The following is a 12,106-nucleotide window of genomic DNA, read 5'->3' as shown; positions in this document are numbered from 1 at the left end:
ACCGAGACAGAAAAGGAAGACAACACCACGCCGTGTTCTTTCTTGTCTGTTTCTGTGTCGTTCTTTTTGTGCTAAAAGAATTCTAGAGTCGATTTGAGATAAGAAAACAGTTACTCATTAGCATCCACCCGAGGGCATCCATGTGCAGTCGTATATGATTTGTCTAGGCTAGGCGACAACGAGTAGTTGTTTCCTTATTACTTACTACCGTGCGTGTTAGTGTACAATTAAGGCACACGAAGCTTCAGCCATGTCAACAGCACTAATTTCATTGGCACTCGATGCACACATTCTCACAGACAAGCACACTCTGTCACTAACAGAAAATATAGTTAGGAACTAAAATTCATTAGGACAAATACAAGTGGCAGACGCAATCTATTTAATTGAAGCTCTGAGGCCCAACTCATGTCAGCGCCGTGCAAGCAACAGTATATGTACATTTTTTGTATCCGTCAAATCAGGGAGAGCATGTTGCCCATTGGCTATATGCTTCTTTATCTCTGCAGAGATCCGTTTACGCGACCACTCTTTCGCGTTCAAATATAATACTTGCTAGTTATCCTCCTCTCCATATGCTTTGGTATTGTAGCTCTTAATGAAAGGATACAGATGTATATTTCAACAAGCACTCACATAAATCGCAGTATAAAAGTATAAAAACTGACCATCGAACACTGTATTGCACGTACGAGAACGATCTGCCTTCTGCCGATCCTGCCAAACAATACGGATAAGCTATACAAATGGCTAGAGGAACCTCGCTCTGCTAGGCCATGTAGTTCCAACGCAAACGTTTGACTGTCAACACACAAATTTATACACTAAATGGCAGTATTCAAGGACGACAGAAAAGGCGAAAAATAAAAGTGTCCCATAATACTTCGCCGCAATATTGAAGTTCAATTTGTCGACAGAAGTCACAAGCGCTAAAGTGACTGCCGCTGGAACGACACGCACACAGACACGCGCAATCCTGCCAGGCCGCAAAGACGCACACCAAAGCGCGCATAAGTAATGCCGGACGACGCTTGACCAGTCACGGTAGGATGCATCCAACGTGGCAGGTCACATCACCGGGTCAGTGCAGCGGCGCAACGCATAGCGGATCAGTACACAAGCTCATTAGGCACCACTGGATGCACGCACACATGATGGCAAGACCTTCCACTACTCTACAAGGCCGGTCCAGGTGCGCGAAGGCGTTAAGTGGCTAGCCGTGTATTAAGACGGCATGCTTGGATCACTTTGGGGTGTTGTTACTCGAGTTAGGCGCCGGGTGAGAAATCATGCCGGTATGCGAACTCCAGCCGTCAGTCGCCGCTCACCTGGTGTCGAGACCGGAGGAGGAGTAAGGGAAGCGAGCAAAGCGTCCAGCTGGCAGTCTTCCATGGGTACTATCTTCCCGCGCTGACTCGCCGCTCTCCAGTCGGGACCGTTGGCGGCGCGGTTATTGCTTCCTGGAGCAGAAGATGGCGTCGGTACACCTTCATCCAGACGCTTCCACCGCTGAGACTCCTTCTGCAGCGCCTCCATTATGCTAGTCATGCTCTGGGACTTGTCATACTGCCTGTCGGAAATTGCCCTAGAGCTGACGCTGACCGAGAGCGCACGTGTCGAGCGACGAGCGGCGAGCGACACGGCGGGATCCTTTCGCAAGTTCCTGTAGGCCATATCGTCCCGCACCAGGTCTGGATGCACCTTGGGCCTCGTGAGAGGCCGCGGAGCGTCAGAAGGCCGGGCCCTGATGTAGTCGCACGTGGTACCCTGAGTCGGAACTAGGGGGATGCCGAAGGGCGGCTGAGGGGGCGGAACTCGGGCTCCGTCAGCTTGAGCGTAGCTTCGGTACGACATATCGTCCTTTTCTATGTCGGGTTCACCGGCAAGCGTCATATCCGCGAGAGCTGGGTCCACGTGGAGGCTGGGAGTGAAGGCGGCGGAACATAGGAGGTAGCTCACATCTTTGCGCGGTGGCGGCGTATGCGCTCCGTTCCTAGGCGGCGGCTGTGGCTGGACAAGGCGGCGGTAAGCCAGATCGTCGGCCACCTTGTCCGGAATCGCTGAGCGCCTGAAGGACGGTGCTCTTTGTCGTAGGCCCGATATGAACGACATGTCATCACTGCAGCTTCTCTTCAGGGGATAAGCCACGTCCGGCAAAACTGTGTCAGCACCAGGGCGGTTTAGCTGAAACTTGGTCGGCAAGTCTCTTCGTTCAGCACGGAACAGAAGGTCCTCGTCCTCGTTTAAGCGCAAGCTTTTGTAAATCTCCTCTAGTTCATTCAGCGCCGTCTCGAGATTCGCCGAAGAACGTCTGTCTCTTTCGCGCTGAATGACGTCGTCCAGGCGCCGCCGAGCGGCCTCGAGGCTGTTGGTGCTTCCCGCCACGGACCGCTGGCGTGGCACAGGGGGCGGGACGTCTCTCGTCTTCTCGACGACCATGGACAAAGGTCGGGGTCTGCGAGGCGGCGTGTCTGTCCTCGGCGTCAAGTCTAAAACCTCGGCGGAAATCGAGGCTCGCCGATGTCCCGGTGCCAAGCCGAAGAACCTCATATCTGTTCTCTGAGGATCACTCATGTATGCACCTGCCGAATCCGGTCTCGGCGGTGCCTGGTCAGTGTACGAGTACGCCGGCCCACGAACGCGCGCTTTGATGCCATGCGCGGGAGTCAAGTCGGCGTAGCTGTAAAAGCTATCCTTCCGCTCTGAACCAATGCCGCTGTCTTCCAGTCTCCACTGGTCGAAGGAGGCCGAGTGCCTCCTTGGCTTCGCCACCAGGAGGGGAGGTTCCCTCGTGAGTGCTCTGGAGGGAGTTCGTCTTGGCGGCGGCGTCGGAGCGCGGCCGAGACTCGGACTAGACGCAACTGATTGGGAGCTCACCCCCGAGTCCTGAGGTGAAGGTTGTATTGGAGCAGCTGGTCCCTGAAACGTGGTGGTCACGGTCAGCGGGGTGACCGCACCCGCTCTACGAACCATGTTGGGCTCTTGGTATGCCCTGCTCTCTTGCCACGCGGTAGCCAAGGCACGCGGAGGGGCCGAGCCTTCTCTCGACTTCCTTTTGGTCTTGTTCACCTTGCCGTTTTCACGCCAAGTGACGTCTTCGTCCTCATCGGAAGACGAACTGCCGCCGTAGTGGCTACGTTTGGCCTCGACCCTGGCTTTGACGGCCTCCAGGCGCTCACGACGCGTGAGACTCTCGGTGGACCCTTTGATGCTATTGGCAGAGAAACCGGAGCAGCCCGCGGCGCCGAGTCTGGCAGGACTGTTGCGATAAGGTGATCTGGAGGCTTCGACGCCGGCGCTGTGAGGACGATGGAACTCTAGCGAGGAGCAAGATGTGTCCGAGCTGATGGAACTTTCGTCTACCGTACTGTCTGCGCGCTTGCGACAATCAGCTTTCCCGTTCTCCCGGGATTCTTCACGTCGTAAGGCAGCAAACAGAGATCTCGGATCTATGGGCTGTCGGTTCGGCAGACTCCTCGATTTCGCCTGCACGACTTGTCGTGGCATGGCCGCGCACCGGGATCCGTTGTTGGCTGGCCCGGCCTGCCGACTGCCGACACATTCCGCCCCTGCAAAGGCACGAAACAGTTAGCGTAAGGAAAACATCAGACTAAGACTATATATATATATATATATATATATATATATATATATATATATATATATATATATATATATATATATATATATATATATATATATATATATAATGTTCACCACTTTACGGGGTTTATCTGGTTTATAGTCCAATAAGTGCAACCAAAAAGGAGGAAAAGTGGCCACGCACAAGAACTGTGCTGCAACTTACGTACACTGCTTCGACATGTCACAGGGTGTAGACAGTAATTTCTTCAAATTTATGCAAAGTTAATTAGTCGATCGTTATTGCGGAAGACCGTACTTTGAATTCCAGAACATATTTCACGATCTACGTTTTATGACATATATCGTTCCCGAAAATACTGGGCATCCACATACATCGAGCCCTTTTTTTTTTTTTTTAAAATCTGCGCTTTGCTTCTGTATTTCATGCTTTCCTTAAGTATTCAGTAATTAAGTAAATATAATTAGGCGTACTTCCATCGTTTTGTTTTTTGCTTTGAGCCGTTCAATCCAACCCACAGGAATACCAGGACTTGCTGACGTTAGAGAAAAATGCAATTTAAAATACTTGGGAACAGTAGCATGCGTTTGTTTCAAGTAGAAAACCGTATGAGAAGAGCAGATATTAGCTCGAGCGGACGAGTACTAACAGCAGTGGACAGAATTCGCACAGGCCACAGACCAAATTTTGCGCGGCGATACAAACATGACTTGTTGCCGCGAGGAAGACACGCCTGCCTCCGTACGCACTGAAATCAGCCATGTGACTCAAGGCACAGTGCCGTGACAGTGGGGGTGGCCTTGAGCTTGAACGAGAAGAAAGCGCCCAAGGTCTGCCTGCCGGTGAGACCACTGTCAAGGGTCCGACGTACAGTCATAAAATTTATGAGCGTGAACACGGGAAAGCGTGCCGAACTGTACAATCAGCGCAGTCTAGCGCACGCTGACAGTAACTTCGCGAACGAGATATTCGCGGCTCAGGCTGTTAGATTAGCGGATGCACTCCCTGCCATCAATGCGGTCTGTTACCCTTCTAGACCCGCAATCTGCTGCTTTAGCTATCTGCAACACGTGGTGATGACAGCTCAAGAAAGGTGCACTCATATGAATCCTACATGCCGAGCGCGTAACGATAAGAATGCTGACGTGCTGTTCAATTATGGAGTTTTTGTGCTTTTGTTTACAGCGCAGCTCTTATGCGCCCATTCATTGGTTTAACCGTGCCGCCGTCGGCGTTCCCGGTGTAACCGAGCGAAAGGGCAGCTAAAAACGGGCGAAAGAAAAGCCAAGAGCTCTGCGTCACTCGCTGGTTAAAACGTTTGTGATTGGTTGAATTTCTTGATCATAAAATAAACCACATATGCTTTGATAACGCTGATGCAGTTTTGCGTATAAAAAAATTCCTTGAGCGGTTTTCTTTCACTTCTTCGGGAGCCACACCATGGCGCGTGTACCCGACGAAGAGCGACGGCACATCATTGACCTAGCGTTGAAAGAATACAGCCAACGGTCTATTGCGGCCATGACCGGCCGACCGCTCAAGACTGTCAACAGAATATGTCAAGCCTATAAGACAGAAGGAAGAATCGGCGATGCTCCACACCGGCGCCGACCAAGAGCAACGACGGAGGATCAATTGATCATTGCGGCAGACGATCCTTTTCAGACAGCGAATGAAATCATGGAAAATACCGGAGTCAATGCCCACCCTGCCACTGTGCGGAACCGGCTGAAAGAAGCGGGCTTGCACAGTCGCGTCGCCGCACAGAAGCCCTTCCTCAACAGTACGCACAAGACCAAGCGACTCCAGTTTGGAGAACAACACGCGTCCTGGACTTCGGAGGACTGGAAAAGAGTAATCTTTACAGATGAATCCACCTTTTGCACCAAACAAGCCCGAAGGAAGAGAGTCCGGCGGCTAGAAAATGAGAGGTGATGCTTGCATTTGTATCTTATTTCCCGTTGAGTCGTCTCAATAGAATTATCCTAAATGTAGGAGGAGGAAGAGGATAAACGCTTCACGCAATCAATGGCTTCTTATTTACGATGTCGACTGCAGCTCGAAATTGAAATCTTCGGCTGCAAATGCTAGAATGAGTTTAGTGGCCAGTCTCATTCAAGAAGCTTTATATCCTCTTTGACAATTGTGCTTATTGTTCGTGCGCGCACTCTTTATTTGCAGGCACCATCCGACCAATATTCAAAGCGTAGCCGCAAGCGGCCGCATAACCGTAAATACCTGGGGAGCCATATCGCATCTCTGACTGGGACCGATGGTCCGTATCGAGGGCCACTTGACATCCGCCCGTTACAGCGAACTTCTAAATGACGTTATGCTGCCTTACGCTCGCCACGGACCCTTTCCCAACGGCAGTTTCATCTTTCAACAGGACCTTTCCCCTATACACACGTCTCGCCTTGTGAAGGAGCTGCTGGAAGACGAAAGTGTAGAGGTCCTGCAGTGGGCTCCAAAAAGTTCTGACCTGAATATTATAGAGAATGTTTGGGGGCGGATGAAGCAACGCTTGATGCGGCGTCCACTTCAAAGTACGAATGCTGACGGCCTTTGGCAAGCGGTGCAAGAAGAATGGGAGCGGCTCCGTGAAGATCGCGCATTTGTTGCCTCACTCTACTCTTCTTTACCGAAGAGGATGGCTGATGTCATTCGCCTAAAAGGCTGTGCTACTCGCTACTAGAAGCAGGCGAAAATGTTCAAAGTTACCTTAAGTGCAGGATGCTTTCCACAGTTCTCACTGTAGTGCGAGTAGCAGTTGATTTTTGCTAAATTCTTCTTTCTGCTCCACTCTCAATAAAATTATTCTCCAAACCGCAACTGTGCAGTGCTTTGTTTCGTCTTTGACATATATGCACGCAAAATACAGCCAGTAGTGTTTTACTTGAAAACAAACATCTATATATATATGTATAGATATATATATATATAGAGCGAAGTATATATATATATATATATATATATATATATATATATATATATATATATATATATATATATATATATATATAAGAGAACGAAAAACGTGAGCGTCTTTGCAGACTTGGCTTATGGTCAATTTTTATAACTAAGGCCACTACAACGCGAAATATTGAGAGAAGCAGCAACGGCATTCCTCGAGATGTCAAAACGTAGTAGTGCATGACAGTTGAAGGCGCCACCTCGATGAAACCACTGGTAAAGGTTATTTTAAAACGTAACTTTATTATTTTCTTTTCGCACCCGGAAAGTCAATCTGCAATTATACGGTACCGTATCCCACTGTTGAGAATATCTGAGCGGCGATGAAATGGTAATAGCATCAAAATGACCATATGCATAGGTTTCCTCGGCATTGGTTACAAATTCGCACGCCCAATATCCAGGCACTCCTTTTGTAAAGGAACGCATGTTGTTTTAGCGGCTGGGAACCCGCATCAGATTATCGCTTTGCGCATGCCTGGGAAAGTGACAGCCGCTTAGTGCCCGCGCCTTTGTTATCAGTTATCCGTTATCGCTGTGCGAAGTAGACAGTGAGCGGGAGCTGGCTGGGAGTGCATCCGCTTATCTAACAGCCTTAGCCGCGAATATCTCGTTCGCGAAGTTACTGCCAGCGTGCGCTAGACTGCGCTGGTTGTACAGTTCGGCACGCTTTCCCGCGTTCACGCTCATAAATTTTATGACTGTACACCTCGCTGCGCGGAAAAGGTCATCCCGACGCACTCCCAGCAAGCGCGGACCGGAGAGCGTGCGAAGAATGGAAAAAGATGCCGCCAGAGGTAGATATGGGGTCAGTACTTCACATGAGGTAAGGTAAGGTAAGGTAAGGTAAGGTAAGGTAAGGTAGGGTAGGGTAAGGTAAGGTAAGGTAGGGTAGGGTAAGGTAAAGTAAGGTAAGGTAAAGTAGAGTCAAAAGTAAAGTAAAAAAAAGTTCTCTCCAAACAAGTATGAACTTTCTGGAAAAGGCCATGTGTAAGACGCCGAAACAGCAAACGTTTCCGTAAATTTATTTTTTTGTGCACGCAGAAAAGTGGCAGGCATCAATCCAGGGAGGTGCATTGTTCTGTGGAAGTGCGAGCCACCGGTCTTCCAAACGGTCGTATCGTATGTCCGCGCACTGGCATGGGTGCGTCACGATTTTTACTACTGTGCTCATTTATTATTATTATTATTATTATTATTATTATTATTATTATTATTATTATTATTATTATTATTATTATTATTATTATTATTATTATTATTGCGGCACCTGCTTATCGTGCAACAAAAAGAAGTATACTATTTGATCCTATGCTCTTTTGAATCTCTCGGAGGTAGTGCGCATTGTCAGGTGTAAACGGGACTGACGGAGCCGGTCCTGCTCGATCACTTCTTTCAAGAGGGCAGGGATTGTACACGGTTCTGGGAAGGACTGTCTTTACCAGCGAAGGCTTCTCGCTTCTAAACTATTGGTTCAGGACACTGAGCTGGTCTTCAAGCGGTCCAAGTGGCAGTTGGAGGCCCTTGTGTGTACTTATGTGCGTGGCGACAAATGGCCAGAACTGTGACAGAACTGCGACACGTACCCTCGTCTTTAATTGTTATTACCATTAGGAGTCACCACGATAACGTAGTGACCCGGGAAGATTAACTCAACGCTAATCTTGCCAGTAGCTCATGCCCGCCTCAAGCAAGGAGTAAGAAAACAATCCGTTTCCCTACAGTCATACGTGTTTACCGAAAATCCCGCACTAAGAGGCAATCTAGAGCTGTTTAAATGCTGAGCGAACCTCACAAACTGCTCTCACCAAAGGACGCATCAATGTTTCTCGCTGAATGTGAGTGTCATGACGATACGGCTGTTTACTATTCCCGCCGTTATCAACTCGTGTCGGTAAGGGCGCCCTTAACAGTTAAAGCGTAAAAACGAAAATCGAAGGGCACGATCGCTACAATGCTAATTCACTTTAAGGTATACAGAGAGCCGGTCCTATATGCGAAAGCAAATCGTCATCTCACGCATACTACTCCTATGTTCGTTTTAATTGCATACGCTTTTATGTTCCCAAACGACTGATGATATATGAGGTACGCCGTAGTGGTGGGATCCGGAGATTTCAATCCCCTAGTACACCTCGCTTGCGCCTCTGTCAAGAAGCGGCGGCTGCTGCCGGGATTCGATACCGCATCCTTGATACTCCTATCATTCGCAATCAGCAGGACTGTGCCTTTTTTCATGAGCGCTGTTTATCGGCCGAGGCGGCCTTACGAAGTGAGTCAAGGCTCTTAAAATAACACGCATTTTCTGGCCACTTTCCTTTTCTTTTTTTAATTTGGTCGCTGCGCAAGCTTCGACCATGTCTGATCTCCGAGCAATCGCGCACGGTCACGTGTGCACAAACAATCACGCGGCCAGCTCGCTTTCGATCGCTAAGTATATCGCCCAGAAGTTATTAACACCCAAGAGAAAGGGGGGAGGGCAATAAACAAGAAAGAGCAACGCCACACAAGCTGTTATCGGGGACCATGCTATACACGACTCGTTCTCAGAACTCCACGAGCGTGACGTGGCGGTTGACAGAATTTTTCGTCGTGTCCAATAAGCACCGTGGTAACCGTACGCGAGTACACGCCGTGTCCATAACTGAACGAGAGAAAGACGCAGGGCGCAACACCTGCAGCTGCGTTTACAAACAGCGAAGCGGCGGCGGCGGCTGTGCGGACAGGGGTAGCCGGCAAAAGAGCGGGAATAACCGGAGCGTTATTTTGGCCCGTCCCGCGGGGCAGAACAAATTGCCCGGCAGCGCGGGTCGTGATCGGGCGCCAGGTGCGTCCGATCGTTACGCGCCGTTACTCTGCGCCGCCTTCGTCGTCGACTCGCGGCATCATCCACGCTTCGAAAGAACAACAACCGGCACCGCGAGGCGAAGGACCTTAGCGGCCGACGCGTGCACCTGAGCTTTCGCCATCGCGTTGTGTTGTACACGCAGGACATCCCACAGAGTGAGGCCCTCTACGGGGACACGAAACGGCTCCATTTGTTGTCGGTCTGGTTCTGTTCGCACCAATGACGCCGTAGTCTGTGAGAGCGGTGTCGCTGCTGTCGCTAATGTGGTAGTTGGTTTTGCCGAGAAGGAGCCGCCAGCATTGTACGTATGGCGCTTTTAATAAAAGCAGAACTTGGCGATATACAGCAAAGTCCGAACGATACAGCAGCCAGGTGCAGTTGGCCGTCTTTGAAGCTACAAGACAACCGACCCGGAATTCGAAAGCATTCGTGAGAAACGGAAGTTAATACAGGGCGTTTAAGCTACCGGACCTGTTCACCCCTGCCCCCCCCCCCCCCCCACCTCCTCCTACCGTTTCCTGCGAAAAACAAAACGAAACAGCCAGAACGTTACACAGCTGGCAGTCGACACCCCGACGCCGTGAAGGCTGCTACCGCAGGATGCGGAAAACGGCGGTGACTTAAAACTGAACAAGGCATGAGTGCTTTTGAAAGCACTCTTGTTTTTTAAACATAAGAATTGTGATCTCTAGGGGGCAATCTTGAGCTAAAAACAGCTGAGGCATTCCGCGAGCAATGAGGAACTGCACTGCATACCCTTGATGCCTCTCAGCACACTCGCTTACACTCCCGTCTTTGTTTTTTTTTTTTTTTTTTTTCCTGCCTACTCGTAAATTTCTATCTTACTTTAGCCACTGAGAAGACCGACAAGACAACGTGCCCGTTGCCCCACTTAATCTACTCTCATTCATGCCAACGTCAGCTCCCGGTGGCCCGCCCCTCGCACTCCACTTCCGCCAAACCATCGGTCCTTCACGTCACTCGTAAGCGCCGCTTCAAATAAATACGTACACACCACGCCTGTCCGGAGCGCCGCAGAGAAATTGCGGTAGGGCGCGTACCCGCGCGTCACACCAAAGGACTGATCAGTCCGCGCTGTGCAAAAGCGCGCAGCCCGCTCCGGCTGTGCATAATGAACGAGTCCGACAAACGCAGTAGTGCACAGACCCGGGACAACAACAAAGCGCCACAAAGCGTAGTTCGTCTTCCACGCGCTCACACACGCTCGCGGCTACAACCATTCTGCGAGCGGTTCGCCTGTCGACAAAAGTTTAGAGCGGGCGCTGCAGGGCAAACTGCCCGCGCTATAATAAAGAGAAGAAGAAGAAGAAGAAGAAGAAGAAGAAGAAGAAGAAGAAACCTCCTTGCTGTTCGTTGTGTAATAAGACGTCTCGAGAAGCCGAGGGCTAAACAAACGAGGCGGGTCGCGCGGACCCTCCCTACCTATTGGACCCTTCAAAACGTACGCGCCCGCATGCGCGACTGATGTTCGCGGTGGCAGAGGAGCGAGGTTCACATTCAGAGCTAATCACACGAAATGCACGAAAGCAGGCCAACTCGAGTCTCTGCCGTTACGTCACCGATGAAAACCCCGGTACGTTTGCATAAGCCTTGCCTGGCCGCGCGCCTTTGCGGAACCTGCAAGCGCGCACCGCCGCTCGACACAGCGCATCGACGCGCGCGCTCTTCCCCGCTGCGCCGCGGCGCTTCCCGCTGCAGTTTAGCGCGCGCTTTTCGCTTCGCGGGAAGAAAACAAGGGCGAGAACGCCGTCGACTGAGGACGGTTATTCGACGCTGCAAGTGGAACGCGATGCGAAGATTCCGAAAACGTCACTTTGGGAAAGAATGTCAAGGATTGATTGCTATATATCCTGCAAGGCGACCGCCCATCGTCAGTAACGGCGGATTGGGCGCGAAGAAAACATGCTCGGCGGAGGAGCTCACCTCTGCTCTTTCTGAAGGAATTTGAGGCCGGAGAATCGTCACGGAGCGAATTGATGAGCGGCAAAGAAAGGAAAGACAAACCGAGCAGCCTGCGCGGAGATTGAGAAAGCGGTTCCAGGAATGTGCACCTAAGGAGAACTGACAAAGAAAAAATAGAAAAAAAAAAGGAAGACATTCTGTCACGGAAACCTCGCCATAAAGCAACAGACCGTCGACAAGTTGTGGAGCATTTGGATCGGTGGGCGGCCAGGTATGTAAGCTTTGCGGCTTGCCCGCTCTACAAAGAGCGTGGGTCGGAAATGCCACTTCGTTTTAATCTATAAGGGGGGGCAAGCCGCAAGCCACCACCCCCCCCCCCCCCCCCCCCCCCCCCCCAAAACTTATCTCTAGCCGTCCACCTAACTAAACGTAAATTTGATCACTCAACTGGGACGACAATCTGCTGCTCTGAGACCATTGTTGATAAAGGTGTTCAAAGAGATGAGGAAACTTCATAACGAAGACTAGCACTATGCTTCATCAAGTGAATAACTAACAGCGACAGAACAGTAGTACAGGCCATCCAGTGAAACGCGTCACTTCTGGCTTGATGAAATACTTCGTGCGTTGGGAGGGGGGGGGGGGGGGGGGTTGCAAGTTCGTAGTGAAATTACATTTTGCATTATTTAAATACTGCGTAATTAAATACAGCGTCCGTTTCCGTTATATTTAAATAAACAAAAAGAAAGCAGGTTGGA

At 50.3% G+C, this 12,106-nt stretch overlaps 1 protein-coding gene across 7 annotated transcripts in view; it reads right to left on the bottom strand.

Moving 5' to 3' along the window:
• Positions 1-249: 249 nt before the first annotated feature.
• The window catches only part of LOC146198079 (uncharacterized), a 140,633-nt gene continuing 128,776 nt past the window's right edge, over positions 250-12,106 (bottom strand). For all 7 annotated transcript variants that reach the window (XM_084593389.1, XM_084593394.1, XM_084593391.1 and 4 more), the window contains one exon: positions 250-3,569. In XM_084593389.1, the coding sequence (XP_084449515.1) occupies positions 1,288-3,569 (2,282 nt within the window). In that variant the 3' untranslated portion in view covers positions 250-1,287. The remainder of the gene's footprint in view (positions 3,570-12,106) is intronic.

Source organism: Amblyomma maculatum, chromosome 2 (genome assembly GCF_055883805.1).
Source record: "Amblyomma maculatum isolate TAMU_Amacu chromosome 2, ASM5588380v1, whole genome shotgun sequence".
Taxonomy (NCBI): Eukaryota; Metazoa; Arthropoda; class Arachnida; order Ixodida; family Ixodidae; genus Amblyomma; species Amblyomma maculatum.
The sequence above is the reverse complement of the archived record's forward strand: the minus strand, read 5'-3'. Positions and strand labels throughout refer to the sequence as shown.